General features: G+C 42.4%; 1 protein-coding gene across 3 annotated transcripts in view; it reads left to right on the forward strand.

Moving 5' to 3' along the window:
- Positions 1-18,713, forward strand: part of GAB2 (GRB2 associated binding protein 2) — a 164,462-nt gene that overhangs the window by 97,731 nt on the left and 48,018 nt on the right. For all 3 annotated transcript variants that reach the window (XR_004970370.1, XM_036324852.1, XM_036324853.1), the window contains exon 2: positions 17,420-17,720. Coding sequence is in view for 2 of the 3 variants with exons in the window: in XM_036324852.1 (XP_036180745.1) it covers positions 17,420-17,720 (301 nt within the window). In the remaining variant the exon portion in view is untranslated. The remainder of the gene's footprint in view (positions 1-17,419; positions 17,721-18,713) is intronic.

An 18,713-nucleotide genomic window follows, 5' to 3' on the forward strand; every position in this document is an offset into this window, starting at 1 on the left:
GGGGGCATGTACCTGGGTTGCGGGTATATCCCCAGTGGGAGATGTGCAGGAGGCGGCTGATCGATGTTTCTCTCTCATCGATGTTTCTGGCTCTCTATCTCTCTCCCTTCCTCTCTGTGGAAAATCAATAAAATATATTTTAAAAAAAAAATCCATAGACCTAAAATCTTAAATGGGTGAATTTAATTGTATATAAATCATACCTCCATAATGTTGACTCTTAAAAAACAAGGGGGGAAATGGAGGCATTAGCGCAAAAATAATTCTTCTAATGCTGTGTGCTGACTTCTTATAAGTTAAACAAAACCCTTTTAAATGGGTCATATACAGGCAATGGAATTGTCTCTATGTGGGAATGCTTTTCAGATGTACATAGTTCAGGCAGCTGGATTGATGTAAATTTGGGCTCCCAAGATGCAGGGAGGTCATTATTTGAGCATCTTACTAGTAGTTAATCTGCACAATTAGGTTCTGTTTCTCCTTCCATCCTTTGAATCACTTCCCTACATTTTTATTTAGTGATGTGATTAGGGAAAGAAGCCAGATTCTGAAAGGGCCCCATGCCTTAGATATAGCTCTTTTACAGTATTCGCTCATGACCAGCAAATTCCAGAAAGCACTAGATTTTGTGCTCTTCGTGTATATTCACAATCTGAGTGCTTTGGGGAGAGTCAGTCCTATACAGTGGGGCAAGTATACAGTATACGCTATACCTGGCATTTCCAGCCCTTTGTCTTTTCCTTGTCTTAAAATGTCAGAATTTGAAGGGAATTTGGAAATTCATGAATTCAATACTTGTGCTTTATCAGTGAGGAAACCGTAGCCCAGAGCAGAAAAGTGTTCTCCCCCTTTCCCCCTTCCGGGTTCACATGCCCAGCTAACTGACTAGGACAGAGCTGGACGCACAGCCCAGATCTTTTTTTTTTTTTTTTTTTTTTAAATTTAAATTCTTTATTGTTTAAAGTATTACATAAGTCTCTCTTTTCCTCCATTGATCTCTCCCCGGCTGCCCCCACCCCCCAGCATATGCCCTTGCCCCCCCTCTCCCTGACTGTGTCCATTGGTTATGCTCATATGCATGCATGGAAGTCCTTGGTTGATCTCTTACCCCCCAAACCCCCCACCCCCGCCTTCCCTCATAGGTTGGACAGTCTGTTTGATGCTTCTATGGCTCTGGTTCTACTTTTTTTTTTTTTTTTTTTTTTTTTTGCTTAAAGTATTACAAAGGGTATTACATATGTGTCCATTTTATCCCCCCGCCCTAGACAATCCCCTAGCCTCCCCTATCCCCCAATGTCTTATGATCCACTTATTCCTCCAGGGCAGCTCACTAAATTGTAATCACACTTTATCAACTGTCCTCAATAGTGGAGGGCAGTGTTGCCCAACATGCTTTTCTTGGATGTTCTGTAGTAGAGTCACTTGGGGTTTGTATTCCTGAACCCCACTCTAGACCTATTGAGTCTGAATCCCTATTGAGGTTCCCTGAGGCCTGGGAATAGCTGCGTTACAACAGGTGTCTCCGTGGTTCTGATGCACAATAGAATTTTAATTACCTCTGTCGAAGCAAGAAAGTCACACAGTCAGAAATGTGTTTGAGGAAGTCTGAAATCAGGTCTTTTAGGGAAGCCAAAGCCCATGAGTCTTCTCTTCTCCCATTACTCGGGGGCTGGGCAGCTGATAAGAGAGGCCTTCTTTGTCCTAGAGCAGCGATTTTCAACCGGTGTGCCACAAGAATTTTTAAAACATGCAATACCTGACTACTTAATCAGTGGCACTGACCTCGTTTCCCTGAGATTGTCAAATAAAAAATGACAATAGCCAACACAACGGTAGCCATCTGATGTGAGTGAATCAAATTATACCTATTTTTTTAGTCAGATTGTCTAAAAATATATTTATTGGTATGCTGCATAATGTTAGTAATTAGTTTATGTGGGCCATGAGATGAGAAAGGTTGAACATCACTGTGCTAGAGGAAACAGTTTCACTATATTCATGGGCATTATTTGTGTACCCTTCCCCCAACTTTGCCCTGATTTTTCTCGTAACCTTTGCTTAATTCAGTGTTTTAAATACAACTGAGATCAGATCATTCCAGGACATGAAAGAGAGGTCGCTCAATGGAATGACCTTTGTTTCATGCAAAGGGTTGGCAACAGTTCATTTTTGTTTTGTTTTTTTGTCAATGGGAGATGTAATTCCACTAATTGATTCCCTGAGTCCTCTGCAGAAAGAGTGACCTGCTCTTTGGGGATCAATCTCATAGAATCTAGTCAGTGTCATCAGAGGCTCTCCCAGATGTGACCCTCTCCTCACACATGTCACATTTATTTTACCTCTTTGTTGTTGATGCAGTCAAGGCAAAGAATGGGTAGAGGGCACCGTGATAAGCTTGTCAGGGAGATGTGGCTGTGGTTCTCTTCCCCACCGTAAGTCATAACACAGCCCACCTGCTTGCTCGAGTGGGAAACCTTGGGAGTCTTTATTCTTCATTCACCCATATCCCCCCTATTCAGCCCATCACCAAGGTCCGTGATCACAGTCTCTGAAATGCATCTTGGAGATTATATATATATATATATCCTTTGCCACTCTCCTGGTCCTAATCGCCATTATCTGTCTCGGCTCCCTATTCATGCTCTTCATTTGCCACAAGACAGAATGATTTCTAACAATGATCTTTTAATATGAAAAAATGTAAAACCACTCAGTGGTCTCATGGTCTATTTATTTAAAAATACAGAACTAATAGATTAAAGTGTGAAAAAAAAAGTCTCCATATTTCATTTCTCCTCCACAGGGAGCCATTGACAGTAGTTTGGATGCTTTTCTAAGCATTTGTAAAATGTGTGTGGGTGTGTGCACATGCACACAGGTGTGTGTACATAGATGTATGCTATATATATGTATATATGTGGTGGTATGCATATACAGTTGACTTTGAACAACTGGGGTTAGGGCCACCGATTTCCCTACCCCACCCCCTCCTCATACAGTGGAACATCTGCATATAACTTTTGACTTCCCCAAAATTTCAGTCATCCCTTGGTATTTGTAGGGGATTCCAGGATTCCCATGGATACCAGAATCCAAGGATGCTCAAGTTTCTGATATAAAATGGCATAGACAGTGCATATAGTCAGCCCTCCACATCTGTAGATTCCTAATCATGAATTGAAAATACTCTTTTGGTTGGTTAAATCCGTGGATGTGAAATCCAGGGATATGGAAGGCCAGCTGTATATTTATTGGAAAAAATCTGCATATAAGTGGACCTGCACAGTTCAAACCTGTGTTGTTCAAGGGTCAACTATAAATGCGTCCATAAATATACAGGGTTTTTCATATAAATAGGATCATACTGTGTTGTTCTCAAGTTTGTTTCTTCAGTTGCTGATATATCAATTAATTTAATTATGCTGTTATTGGGGGATCTTGTACTATTTCAGATAGAATCTAAACTTCATAAAATGGCCTTCAAGGTTCCATTATAATCTTCCCCTGCCTTTCCCTCGTGCTACTTTCCACATTGCTCACTATATTCCATCCATTGCCTTCCTGTCACATCTTCCCATGAACCAAGGTTTTTTTCCTTCTCAGAGAACATGCTGTTCCCTCTGCCTGGGCTGCCCACTTAGGTACATGACAGTGATTCCCACATAGTAGGCTGGGTCTTTGAAACACACACACACACACACACACACACACACACACACACACGCACACATTGCTTATATACCGGTTTGCATGTAATCATACTTTAAAAAATATAAATATTGTGAATAATAAAATAATCCAGTTAATTTATAGTAACTTTTACTTATTAGGTAATACTAAAAAGTACATTCTTGTTGTATGGGAGAATTCTATAATTTTAAATTTTGCATTAATAATTGATATTAAGCCCTGGCCAGTATGGCTCAGTTGGTTGGGCATTGTACCATGCACCAAAAGGTTGCTGGTTCAATACCCTGTCAGGGCACATGCCCGGGTTGCAAAGTCAGTTCCTGGTAGGGAATGTGCAGGAGGCAGCGATGGATGTTCCCCTCTCACTTCTGTGTTTCTCTTTCTTTCTCCCTTTCTCTTCCTCTCTCTATAAAAATCAATAATAGCCCAGCTGGTGTGGCGCCAGGGTTGAGCATTGACCTATGAACCAGGAGGTCACGTTTCGATTCCCAGTCAGGGCACAAGCCTGGGTTGTGGGCTTGATCCCCAGTGAGGGGTGTGCAGGAAGCAGCCAATCAATGATTCTCTCTCATCGTTGATGTTTCTATCTCTCTCTACCTCTCCCTTCCTCTCTGAAATCAATAAAAATATATTTTTAAAAAAAATAAAAATCAATGATATTTTTAAATAATTAATATTAAGAACCATTAATCTAGATAAAATGCATAAAACCCAGGTTGTGAAGCCCTTCTTAAAATGGCTCCTTTTGCCCTAACTGTTTTGGCTCAGTGGATAGAGCGTCAGCCTGCGGACTGAAGGGTCCCGGGTTCGATTCCTGTCAAGGGCATGTTCCTTGGTTGTGGGCACATCCCCAGTAGGGGACGTGCAGGAGGCAGCTGATCGATGTTTCTCTCATCCATGTTTCTAACTCTCTATCCCTCTCCCTTCCTCTCTGTAAAAGCTCAATAAAATATATATATATATATATTTTTTAAATGGCTCCTTTCCACAGTTTTCATCCTCTCTTCAGCTTCACCAAACTCACCTTTATTATTTGAACACACCAAGCTTTATCTTGTACTAGTGGCCCATTGCATGAAGATTCCCCTGGCTGCTGGCACAGGTTTTCCTCCGGCACCTGGGACCGAGGCCTTTGGTCCAGCTGCAGCAGCGAGGCTTGGCTGCTCCTAGCCCCTCCTTTTTTATTTTCCAGCTCCTCCAGTGGAGCCCAGGGCGGATTGGAAGCCTGGGTTGTCCCCAACAACCCAGGCCCCCAGCCCCTCCTGAGCAGAGCCCAGGGCACACTGGAAGTCTGGGTTGCCCCTGGCAACCCATGCCCCCTGTGACCCAGACCCCCAGCCACTCCTTGAGCAGAGCCCAGGGCAAACTGGAAGCCTGGGTTGCCCCCCTGCGACCTGCCTGTGTATGCAAATTAACCGCCATCTTTGTTGGGTTAATTTGCATAGTTGCTCTGATTGGCTGGTGGGTGTGGCAGAGTGACAGAGTGATGGTTAATTTGCATGTTTCTATTTTATTAGTGTAGATCAGTGATGGTGAACCTCAGAGGTGACACGCGAAATCATTTTTTTGGTTGATTTTTCTTTGTTAAATGGCGTTTAAATATATAAAATAAATATCAAAAATATAAATCGTTGTTTTACTATGGTTGCAAATATCAAAAAATTTCTATATGTGACATGGCACCAGAGTTAAGTTATGGTTTTTCAAAATGCTGACATGCTGAGCTCAAAAGGTTCGCCATCACTGGTGTAGATAGTTGATACTCCTATTCACGGATTCCATTTTTAAAAAACTCACCTACTTGCTAAAATTTATTTAAAACCCCCAACTCAGTATTCACAGTGCTTTCCTGGTCAGTCCCAGACAAGCACATGTGCAGAGCAATGAAGACTGGAGTAGCCCCCACACACTCATTCCCAGCTGGGGCAGAACAAAGGCACACTCAGCCTTCTCGTTTCAGCTCTCACACTGTAAACGAGTGTCCTTTATCTTTCTGTTTAATGTCATGCTCTTCACACTGTTGTGCTTTTTATGGTGGTTTTGCTGCTTAAGATGGCCCCCAAGCTTAGTGTTGCAGTTCGGTCTGGTGTTCTAAACGTGAAAAGATACATGTGTTAGTTAGAGAAGCTTCATTCAGACTTGAGTTATGTGCTGCTGGGCCCAATTTCAATGTTAATGAGTCAATAGTATAAGGTATCTTCACACAGAAACAAGCATAAAACACGATTATGTGTTGATTGGTTGACAATAAATATTGTGGCCAGAGGCTTGCAGAACCCTAGCCCTGTGGTTCTCCTAGGAAAAGTGACTCCGTGTTCACCAATGCAGTTTGTGGTGACATTATAACCGTAACTTTTGTAGACAACGAGAGTCAGCTGTGCTCATATTATTCTCTTTTCCCGAAAAGTTTCCCTTCCAGCATGTTTTCTTCCACCAGCAAAGCACCTCTCATCATTTAAAACCCAGTCTAGGTGTCACCTGTGCAATACAACTTTTCCCGGCTCCTCCCTAGCAGGTGATCTCTGTTCATGCCACTGTTGGAGCAGTGACCTCCGTGCACAGAGGTACCTGTGTACACTACCTGAGTCCTTTCCACAGGACATGAGGCCCTAAGGGGCCTGGCTCGCATAGGTTTGATAAATGTTGATTGAATGATTCAAAGGAGGAAGGGGGGTTGTACATACTAATGGAAAAGAAACATAAAGTGGAATGTGGATTGAATAATGGATGTGACAGGAGCACATGGAAAGGACCCTTGTGTTATTCCTGGGGTAGGTCATGAACTGGTTCTGGGTCTCAATACAGAACACACGCTAAAACAGCCGTGGGCAAACTACGGCCCGCAGGCCGGATCCGGCCAGTTTGAAATGAATAAAACTAAAAAAAAAATTAAAAAAAAAGACCGTACCCTTTTATGTAATGATGTTTACTTTGAATTTATATTAGTTCACACAAACACTCCATCCATGCTTTTGTTCCGGCCCTCCGGTCCAGTTTAAGAACCTATTGTGGCCCTCAAGTCAAAAAGTTTGCCTACCCCTGCGCTAAAACCTCTGTTGATTAGATAGTGGCCTAAATTGCCTTAAGTGAGAAAAGAGTGTGAGTCTCCTCAGCCAACAAGGGGAAAACCTGGCTTCAGGGTCAACTTGTTTTAGGACGCACATTTCATCTTTTTTAACTCTGCCCTCTCTAGATTGGCTGTTCCAGACTACACAGGGTGGGCTCTGCAAGTTCTGGCTCCCATCACCACAGTCTCCTGTCCAGTGAAAGGGTCCACTTTGAGTTGAATCTTAATGACCACACTGGCAACCAGTCACTGGATGAAATGCATTAATTGGCTTCATCTAGGCCAGTGGTTCTCAACCTTGGCTGCACATTAGAATCACCTGGGAATCTTTTTAAAATCCTGATTTCTGGGCCTCATCCTCCGGAAATTCTGTTTCTTTGATACTAATGTTGTGACCCCACCCCATAACAAAGAAACAGAATTTCCGGAGGATGAGGCCCAGAAATCAGGATTTTAAAAAGATTCCCAGGTGATTCTAATGTGCAGCCAAGGTTGAGAACCACTGATCTAGGCTGCTATGACTCCCCCTCCCCCAAAGCCTAGAGTTGAGTCAGTGTCACATAAAAGGTATCTGTGTACCATCTCACTCAGGATGGAGATAGGGCCAAATCCTGGAAGTGTTACCTTGGCAGGTCATCTGATTGAGAGGTTTTGTTTGTTTTTACCAAAAGAAGAGCAAATAGATATTCTTTTCTCTTGTTCCTTTGGTATACTTTTCATTGACTTACATAGTATATAACATGGTGTCAAGCACTGCGCTAAATTCTGGAAATAAAAAAGCCCCTGACCAGAATGTAGCAGTCTTTGTGGTAAAATAAAGTTCATTCTGTGCCGTAGGAACAAATATGGTTCTCTAGAATCAGAGAGAAACTTTATTACTCAGATGAGCATGTAGTTATGCTGCCCTCTCTTAGGGGGATTTGGATTTGAGAAGTGGAAATGCTTTTGGACTAGGAACTGAGGCCTAGATTCTAATCCCTCTATTGCCATCACCAACTAATGGTGAACTTGGCCTTGTATAAACTCTGTGGGCAGTGTTTCTCAAAGTGTAGTCAGTAATCTGCATTAGCTCTCCTCAGGTTCTCCCTGACCCACTGGACCAGAAGTTCTGGGACCGTGATCACTGCAAATTGTTTAACCTCAATGAACTTCATTTTCCTCGTCTGTAAAAAGGGGATCGTGTTTGCCTTGCAGCGTTGGTTTGAGGATTAAATGTGTTAGTAGATAGGAAGCACATGGCACGTGGCGGGAGCTCAGCAAGTGCCATTCTCTTGCCTCCCTCAGAGTATACAGTCCCTGGGTCCAGAGTAGCTGAAGGATTCCCAGAGGAAGGGCAGCAAGGGAGACTCTAATTAATACTTGGTTATTCAGTAAAACTCGTACTTCTGTTCCAGTAATCTGATTAAATGAAGTATTATTGTATCCGATTTTCTTAGTTAAAAACACATACGGCTGTCAGGGTTGGGAGAGACCCTAGCCCCTTGTCCATCTACAGATACACTGCTTGAGCCCCCTCTTCCGTCTCCTCCCCACCCCTAGCCTAGGCCAGGGGTCAGCCAGCAAATCACTCACTCAGGAAGTGTTCCTCCAGAAATGTGTGCCTGTTACATGACCCACTGGACTCTCTTATTGGTTGCTCTTAACTGTTATGGGACAGAAGACTGGTCTAGAGTCCTTCATGCTGCAGTGTATTGGGGTAGAGCTGTGTACATCATGCACTCACAAGTCAGATCAAATTCTGTGTCTTTGTGATTGTTTGAGCTGGAACTCAAACCTCATCACCACCGGGGAGTTTCACTAAGCAAAAGTATTTGAGTATGTGTGTTTTATTGGTGAATTCTTTTTATATAAAGCAAACAGCTTTCGGAGATGCAAGTGTTATGTTTTTAATATCCCTGACTAATCAGTTCAGTTTATTGATATCACCTAGAGAGCTCAGTTAGAGCCTGATTAATTAACTATAATCCTCACTTGAGAGAATCCTCCTGGGCTTGTTGGCAGTTTTTAGCTTTACCCTCAGCAGAAAGAGGGAAGTTAAAAGGACACGCCCATTTCTAGGAGTTACACAAAACCCTCTTCCAAGAAATGTCTTGACCCTTCTACAGCTTTAGCCACAAGGCATGTGAGATTTGGTATCTGAAAAGATTATTTGAGGCTCTGAGAAGCCCTTAGTCAGCAAGTTCTGTTATCGTTGGTCTAATACCTAAGGCAGGGCGGAAGATTCTGGAGTTTTAGAAATATTTTCAACGGTCAAGGCTGAAACTAAAAGAGTTTCTAGTTAGTACTTGGTTATTCAGTAAAAGGCATCCCCTGTTCCAGTAATCTGAGATAACGGATTAGATGAAGTATTACCGTATCCAATTTTCTTGATTAAAAATATACAAGGCTGTCAGGATTGGGAGAGACAGTAGTCCCTTGTCTATCTACTGATCCACTGCTCAAGCCTCCTCTTCAGTCTCCCCCTGACTCCCAGCCTTGACCAGGGGCAACCTCTTTCTCTGAATAGTTTGGCTGGAACACAGCCACTCTTGTTTGCTTTCAAATTGTCTGTGGCTTCTCCATGCCACCATAGAATAGGCCAGTTGTGGCATTTGGCCTACAAAGCCTAAAATATTTCCTCTTTGACCTTTACCCAGAAACTTTGCTGACCCCTGGCCTAGTCTACCTCCTTCAGTATCTCCAGTGATGAGTAGTTCTTCCGTTTCCGAGGCACCAACTTTAGACCGCTCTTTTGGAAACATTTTCTTATACTGAGCCAAAACCTGCTTGTCTGTAGCATGCCCCTACTGGCACTAGTTCCACTTTAGTATGTGGAGTCACTCAAGAGAAAGACAATCACTCTTCCTTGTGTCAGCCCCTTAAACCTCAAAACACTACAACATGACTCCAGGCAGAAGCTCACTGAATCCTGGTCCCAAGTGCCTTCATCACGCCCAGGACTGAACACCACACTCATGTGATCGACACTCCAGTGTAAAGTCAAATTGGGGCACACCTGCATTTTCTAGGTGCCAAGAGCTATAGGTAGAAGCCATGGCTTCATTCTACATGCTCAGAGACCTTGTAATCTAACCCAAATAACAGAGACAGGTTTATGTGGGACATCACTCTCTGTTCAACAGCTAGGAATGATGCAACTTCCGGGCCTTATGTACCCAAGGTGCGTGTCTGTGGTCTGGGTGGTTGTGAAATGGTTTGTTTTTTTTTACTAGATTTGGGTACAAAAGGAAAATAGTCACTTCTATTTCATCAGAGAAGGTGGAGGCATTCTCTCTTCACTTTGAGAGTAGAGCCCCCATGCCATATACTTACTTCTTTAAGCTCCGTTGTTGAGTAAAGCGATTTGCATTGTCTTCCCCTATCTCCTTGCCATCTTCTCTCGCTGTTATAGACTATTGCAACAGCTTCTTAAATAGTTCTCCTGCCTCTGATTTTTCCTTTCCCTATTTGGCCTTCCTCATTCTGTCAGTTAGAGCACAGCTATTGTTACCATTTGTCTGCTGATCTGTACTCTTCAGTGGAAAGATAAAAGTTCTTAGGATGGCATCCAAGGCTTCCCAGGAACACCAGACTCATCTTTTCCACATTGAAAGAGACTATTCCACATTCTCTGAACTCATTTTTTAAATTAATTTTATTGGAATGACATAGATTAATAAAATTATATAGGTTTCAAGTGTACAATCATATAATATATCATCTGTGTATTGCATTGTGTGTTCACCACCCATAGTCAAGTCTCCTTCTGTTACCATATACTTGACCCCTTTTACCTCTTCTGCCTCCCTCCCACTCCCTTTCCCTCTGTTAACCACCATACTGTTGTCTATGTGAGGTTTTTGAATGGGTTTTATGTTTTTCCATACCCAGGCCTTAGTCATACTGTATGCTGTAAACAAAAGGTTCTTTTCTCCTTCTTTCCCAAAACCATATAGCAAACCCTACCTTCTTCATTATTCATATTCATTCGTATTTCTCTTTCTCTCTTTCCCCCTCCCCTCACCACTACCCACTGATTCCCTGTCAGTGGTCTGATAGCATATTGTGTCTCTTTTCATGGTGTTTCTGAAAAGCTGCCTTTTGTTTTAGGGATATGAGCAACATCATAAATAAGTTACTTGAAAGGAGTGTTTGGGTCTTGCCTCTTTTCTTTATAAGCATTTAGCGGAATGTGTGCTTTTTTTACTGAGTACTATAGAAGGAGCTCATTGATTGGGCACTGGCAAGGAAGTAGCAGGAAGAGCTGAAGGGGAGTAGACGATTTTGATCTGGGAGCCTGAAAGAATAGTGATGCCTTTGACCAAAGAGGCAGAACTCAGAGGCATGCTGATACGTGGTTCAGGGCAAGAAAAAGGACACACTAAACCCTCCGCAGTGATGATACAGTAGAAAGAATACTGAATTGGAAATCTGGGCATCTTTTATAACAGTGACTCTTCTGCCAATTATGTGATCTCAGAATGTCCTCAGGCAGCTTTAGATCCAATAACTATGTCCTTGGCACCTGTCACACGTCAACGTTTATTAGTTTCACTTAATTCTCAAAGCAATATTTTTAGTTTTGCATTTCCCCCCTTTTATATATATTTTATATATTAGAGAAGTTAACAAATTTGTTCAAGTTTATAGAAATATATAATTCAGTCTTTTCACTCTAATCTTAAGCTTTTCTCACCACACTCTGCATCATCTACCTCATTCTGCTCTCCTTCTTTCTCTGCGCTTGTTCCCCCAGGTCTGAATTTTTGTTGATCTGAATTAATAGTGTTTCTTCTGCTTAGATGGGTTGTACCAGGAATTAGGCAAAAGCTGATACCCTTTTTTCTTCTTCATATTGTCTATTTGATGTTTTAAAGTGGTTTAATATCATTTATTATTGAAACTAGGAAAAATGGTTTCAAGATGAGATATTTAAGAGTAAGTATACTTGTATTTTAATGAGATTTGGCTATGTTACTTAGTTCAATAAATAAGAGTACTTATAACATAGAAGGAAGGCCACATGTAAGATTTTGGGGAAGAGGAAGAGCTATATTCTGAGAGCATTAGATGGTGGAACACTGGGTGAAAGGTAATAAAAAATGATGACATTGTTACCGGAAAGGGGACCTGGCCCTTGGCGGGTCTGCCTAGGCCTGACTGGCAGTATGTGGGTTCTTGACTTCATGCAGGAAAATTTTCACAACATGAGTCCAGATGATGGAACATTTATGAAAGCTGGGGACAGTAAAACAAGAAAGGGCTTAGCATAGAAGAAGCAACAGGAGCGCTTTGGCTGGGCTACCCTAGCTCTCTGGGAAGTCAGAGAAAAGGGGGCCTTGGAACAGGGTTAGCCTGTGAGGAGCTGCCACTGCCCATTGCTCCCCTGGATGCAAGTCTCTCATGGGGCCCTTTAGAGTTTAAGAGATGCATGCCTGTGGGGGAAGAAGTAGGTAAAGAAGACCTAGATGGTTGTACAACAATGTGAATGTACTTAATGGCTCCCCAGAGGGGGACAGAGTGCTGAGTCCTTTGTCTTGAGGCTTGTATCTCTCCTCTTGCAGGCAGGAATCTTAGGGGAGGTCTCAAGGGAGGGTTTTAGCAGAATATTTATCAGTTTTCTAAGTGTGCTCCTTCAGGGTGGTGGTCTCCAATGATTGGTCAGCACCAGGGCAGGGGGTCATTAGTCATTGCAGCTGGTCCTGGTATCATCCACCTGCTTTTGCTGCTTTTCTGCATCTAGATGCCTAGACACATTGTCTCTAGGGAGGTGAACTTCTGTATCTACTGTAAACTGCTCTGCCAGTTTGTTAGCTGCCTCAGTTTCCCTATTCTACTTGTCCTGGCTCACTGGCCTGTCTCAAATGGCAGGATAGCTTTCAAGTATAAGCAAAACTTTAGAGAATTTAGAAAGGAAGGAAGATTGGGAGGGAAATTGAGTATGTGGAGGTGGAAAAGACCAGGCATGTATTAGAAATAGTGAAAATTCTACTTGGTTTAAATAGCAGCAACTTGGTTTGAATATATACCATGTATATGTGAGTAGAGATGAGATGGAAGGGTGGATTTGAACTAGATTGTGAAAGCCTTAAATCTGAGCCATAGAATCCAAGAGTCCATCAGCAGATAAAAGGGATAATCAAAATGGAATGAAATTTGACACATACTACCACATGGAGTAACGTTGTAGACATCATGCTAATGAAATAAGCCAGTCACAAAAGAACAAATATTGTATTATTTCACCTACATGAGTAGTCAAGATCAGACAGACAGAAAGTAGAATGGTGGATTGCAGGGGCTGGCATGGGGGAAAGAAGGGAGGGAGTTAGTGTTTAATGGATACAGAATTTCAGTTGGAAAAAAATGGTGTTGATGGTTGTACAACAATATGAATGCGAATGTACTTAATACCACAGAACTACACACTTAAATGGGTAAATTTTATGTTATGTCTGTCTTACTGCATTGGAAATGATTTGTAATTAAAAAAACAAAAACAAAAACTAAACCATAGAATTTGGAGTTTGCTATTCGGATGATGGAGAGCCATTACATTTTTAAATAGTTGGGAGAGTAAAAGGATCAGAACTTTTTTGCTCTGATTAAACTGGAAGCATTTAGATATATTAAATTAGGGAAACTGGTTAGGAAGCCATGACAGTAGTCCGGACTATAAGTAACAAGCACTTGAAATAGAGAGTGTAGACAGGCAGGCATGATATAGGCTATTATGACCAGTGTGGTGACAAATGTACTTGGACGTTTATTTTGGTGAATGTTTGTACACAGTCATTTGGGGTATGTACCCAGGAGTGCATTGTGGGGGGCTGGCATGAATGTTCAGCTTTAGTAGATACTGCCTAAGTTTTTCAAAATGATTATACCAACTGACACATCTACTAACAGAGTATGAGTTTTCCAGTTTCTCCACATCCTTCCCAGTACTTACTATTGTCAGTCTTTTTCATTGTCGCCTTTCTTGTGGTTGTGTGGTGGTGTTAATTTGTACTTCCCTGATGGCGAATGGAGATGAGATCTTTTATATGCTTATTGCCATTTGGGTGTCTTCTTTTGTGTGGTGCCTAATGAAATCTTTTGCTGATTTTTCTGTTGAGTGGTCTGCCTTTTCCTTGCCAATTTGTAGGAGTTTTTTGATATGTTCTGAATATGAGTCCTTCATCAGTCATGTGCATTGCAAGTATCTCTTCTCACTGTCTTGGCTTGGGTTTTCCTTCTCTTAATGGTGCCTTTTGATAATCAGAGGTTACATTTAATGTGGTACGATTGGTTACTTGTTCTCTTGTATTAGTGCCTTTTGTGTATTCAGGAAATCTTTGCCTACCCCAAAGTCATGAAGATATGTTTGTTTTTTCTTCTAAAATCAATAAAAACATATCCTGGAGGTTAAACAATTTGCGGAGATCACAGCCCCAAAACCTGAGTATGTGCCCTGACTGGAATCAAGCCCCCTTCTTAACCACTGACAACCATTAATCTGCTGTCCATCCCTAAATTTTGTCAAGGATGTTATATAAGTGGAGTTGTATAACCCTTCAGGATTGACTGTTCACTTAGCATAATTCTCTGGAGATTCATTCAGGATTTTGCCTGTGTCAGTATTTTTTTTTTTTTTTTAGAGTTTTTATCATGAATGGGTGTTGAGTTTTGTCAAATGTTTTTTTCATTGATTGATATAACCACATGGTTTTTCTCCTTTAACCTTATTAATATGATGAATTATACTGATTGATTTTTGAATGTTGAATCAGTTTTACATCCTTGAAATAAACCCCATTTGGTCATGGTATATAGTTATTATTTATCGTATTTAATTCTATGTGGCACATTTGGAGAATAATATATAATAAGAATTCCTGTAAGATCTGGAATTCATGCTATATCCTCAGCATCTGGACTAATACCTATTGCATAGTAAGCACTAAATAAATATTTGTTGGATGGCTAGCTGGAAGGGAGGGAGGGAGGGAGGGAGGGAGGGAAGGAGGGATGAATTATACATAAATGAGGCCAGAGAGATCAGAAAGGTTCAGGAATAGGAGATGTTGTTCATGGTCTACTTGTGAAGAAACAACAAATACAAAAATACCTGTAATAGGTTGTAAAAAATGACATGCCATGAGAAGTACATGAAAAGTGTTATTGCCTTGGCTGGGTGGCTCAGTTGGTTGGAGCATCATCCCATACACCAAAAGGTTGTGGGTTCAATTCCCAGTCAGGGAACATACCTAGGTTGTGGGTTAGATTTGCTGGTTGGGCGCGTACAGGAGGCAGCTGATTGATGTTTCTCCCATCAGTGTTTCTCTCTCTCCCCATCCCCCTTCCTCTCTCTAAAAAATCAATGAAAATATATCCTCGGGTGAGGATTATTTTTAAAAGTTTTATTAAGGTTCAGAGGAAGTAAAGCTTCATTTCACCTGAGGGGATCAGAGAAGTTGAGCTAGCCAGTGATGGTGAACCTATGGCACGCATGTCAGAGGTGACACGTGAACTCATTTTTTTGGTTGATTTTTCTTTGTTAAATGGTATTTAAATATGTAAAATAAATATCAAAAATATAGGTCTTTGTTTTACTATGGTTGCAAATATCAAAAAATTTCCATATGTGACACGGCACCAGAGTTAAGTTAGAGTTTTTCAGAATGCTGACACGCCGAGCTCAAAAGGTTCGCCATCACTGAGCTAGACTCTTTGAAGTTGCTTTGTTCTGAATTGTTTGATTTCAAAAAAAACAGCATGGACTTGAAGAGGTGTTGTGGCAGAAGAGGGATTGGGATTTGGGACTGGACCAGACAGCCTTGCCTGCTCTGTCATACATTTATCAGCATTTCATAGGCAGCCATTTGTCAGCCTACACTGCTTCCTTGGAAGCTGAACCTGACAGGCCTCGATGCTATCTGTAGCAAACACCTTTTTCTTGTTGTCAAGGGCGTCTGTGTGTGGTTATGCTGACACCTGCACTCCAGAGATTCAGAGACAGCTCTTTCTGCAGAGACTAGCCCTGAAGGGCACACATCAACTAAATACAAGCTAAACTATTGACAATATTTTTTTAAATGCACCTGACCCACACATGTGCACGTGTATGTGTTCCCTGCGGCATGCGTACACACAGCACACATGGAGTTCTATAAGCAGTGACCTGGCAAGACTTCAGATGATTGTAAATAAATAGTATTTATGTTTATTTTCTTACCTATACCCTAACCCTCATTTATGTCTAATAAGGCTTATTAGGCATCAGTTCTGTCCCCATGACCTACTAGTGCAGTGAGGAATTCATGTAAGAAAATGATTCACTCATTAATTAAATACGTAGTTATCAGTAACCAGTTATGTGCCAGGCACTATTCTAAACACTGAGGCTATGGCATGGGATAAGAGAGAACCAACCTTGCCCTCATGGAGTTTACATTCTGGGAGGTGGATGCGGACACTCAACATAAATATGGTATTTGAGGCGGTGTAAGTGCTAGGAGACCAGTACAGCGGAGAAAGAGAGTGTGAGGCTTTGGTGGTCAGAAATGGCCTCTTTGATAACGTGACATTTGAATAGAGACTTGAAGGAAAGAATACGCAATGGGAATATCTGAGCGAGGATTATTACAGGCAGAGGGAGCAAGCACAGCAAAGACCCTGAGGTTGGAGTGTGTGGCCCCTGTTTAAGGCCAGAGTGGCCAGAGCAGAATGGGCTGAGAATGGCAGGAGATGAGGTGAGAGATATGGGATGAGGGACCCCCCTCCCCCTTGGCCACAGTGAGGTGGCTCTTACTCTGAGTGAGATGAAAAGGCATTGGAGGCTCTACGCACAGAAATGAGATGTTCTGATTTATAAGTGCTGGGGATATAGCAGTGAAGGCGACAAGCAGAAAAATCCTAAAATTATGTGCTTCAGAGACGTTTTAGAAGAGTTTCTCTGTGATTCTTTCAAGGCATCGTGATTTGTTGAAAAACACAATGTACAATGTACAGAAAGTTAGGAAACTTGCTTTCTTCTCTTTGCTGGGTGTGGCATTGTTGCTTCAGCGCACCATATCTTAGGGGGGGGTCCCCGTCCATAAACTGAGATGTTATGGTTTCCAAGCTCACCCTGTGAGTGAAAGTACTATGAGTTTGAGTCTGTATTCTAGCCCAGGGATGGCAAACCTATGACACACGTGTCAGAGGTGACACGCGAACTCATTTTTTTGGTTGATTTTTCTTTGTTAAATGGCATCTAAATATATAAAATAAATATCAAAAATATAAGGCTTTGTTTTACTATGGTTGCAAATATCAAAAAATTTCTATATGTGACACGGCACCAGAGTTAAGTTAGGGTTTTTCAAAATGCTGACATGCCGAGCTCAAAGGGTTCGCCATCACTGGTCTAGCCTAATGGAATAATTGCTCTAAAGTGTTTTAGTCCACATCTAACTTCCTGATCTAAAAAGTGGGAATGCCACGATTCACTTCATGGTGATAAAACTGTTTCCATAGTGAAATGCCTTCCAAAATTATCCCTTCTTTCTGAAATTCTGGGGCAAAATGGGAGAGAGAGCCCATGTTCAGCCTATAGGTGCACCAGTGCCTACTCTTAACCTCGCAATAATATGGGGACCCGTGAAAAGCTTTGAAACAACTGATGACCTTTTCCCCCTCCTCTTACTCCTTCCCCTTCAGGCCTGGAAGAAACGCTGGTTTATCCTGCGGAGTGGCCGGATGAGCGGTGACCCCGACGTCCTGGAATACTACAAGAATGACCACTCCAAGAAGCCCCTGCGGATCATCAACCTCAACTTCTGTGAGCAGGTGGACGCAGGCCTGACATTCAACAAGAAGGAGCTGCAGGATAGCTTTGTGTTTGACATCAAGACCAGCGAGCGCACCTTTTACCTGGTGGCTGAGACCGAGGAGGACATGAACAAATGGGTCCAGAGCATCTGTCAGATCTGCGGCTTCAGTCAGGCTGAGGAGAGCGCAGGTAAGAAAGCACAGACCTTGCTCCAAAGGGCAAGGTGCTTGGTGGTTGGGGGCTTGACGGTTAGGGCAGCTGGGGGCTTGGCGGTTGGGGCTGTGACAGGGCTTTCAGGTTCCTTGAATAAGGAGAGCAGGCTGTAGCTAAAAGCTCCTCTTCAACAGAGGAGTAATAGGCAAAGGGTAAGAGTGTGAAGGGGTTACCAAATATTAGAGGGACCCCTGGCCCTGATGACACTCAAATGGGAAACTGAGATCTGTTGGGGTTGTGATGAAGCTAAAGGTACTTTGTGCTAACGGTAATGTGTTCAGGTACCTCAGTGCCACCCCATTTCTCAGCCCTGTGCCTTTCTCCCCTTCCCTCACTCTCTAGCACTCTGTGCCCTGTTACCTATCCACCATCCCATATGGCAGCTCTCACCTTGATCTTTTTTCTGTTCCACCTCTGTTTGTCTAGTCAATCTATTTCACACCATCCTACACAGCTACACTTGCCAATTTTTTTTGGGGGGGGGGGGCGGCGGGGGGAGACGGGAGGATGGGGGCATTATTGTTGATGTATAATCCAATGTTCATTTCTATGCATTTGGGAGGGGACAGGTGAGAAGGGGAATGCTGACTTACATTTGGGTTTTGTTAACCTTCAGAAGGAATAGCTCAGCTTTTTGAAATGAGTTTTAAATTGCAGAAATTCTCTTTGACATTTGTTTGGACTCATCTCCAACTGTAGGATGATTGAGCAGGGCGGTTTTTTTTTTCTGAGGCAGGTGGAGAGCCTAAATCAGTAGTTCTTAAACCTGGTTGCACATCAATTAAAGAGAAGCATGTTGCCCAACTGGTGTGGTTCAGTGGTTGAGCATTGACCTATGAACTAGGAGGTCATGGTTCCATTCCCAGTCAGGGCACATTCCCCGGTTGAGGGCTCGATCCCAGGGGCGGGGGGGGGGGGGGGGGGGGGGGGGGCGGTGGCCATGCAAGAAGCAGCCAATCAATGATTCTC

The sequence above is a fragment of the Myotis myotis genome, unplaced genomic scaffold (genome assembly GCF_014108235.1).
Source record: "Myotis myotis isolate mMyoMyo1 unplaced genomic scaffold, mMyoMyo1.p scaffold_m19_p_10, whole genome shotgun sequence".
Taxonomy (NCBI): Eukaryota; Metazoa; Chordata; class Mammalia; order Chiroptera; family Vespertilionidae; genus Myotis; species Myotis myotis.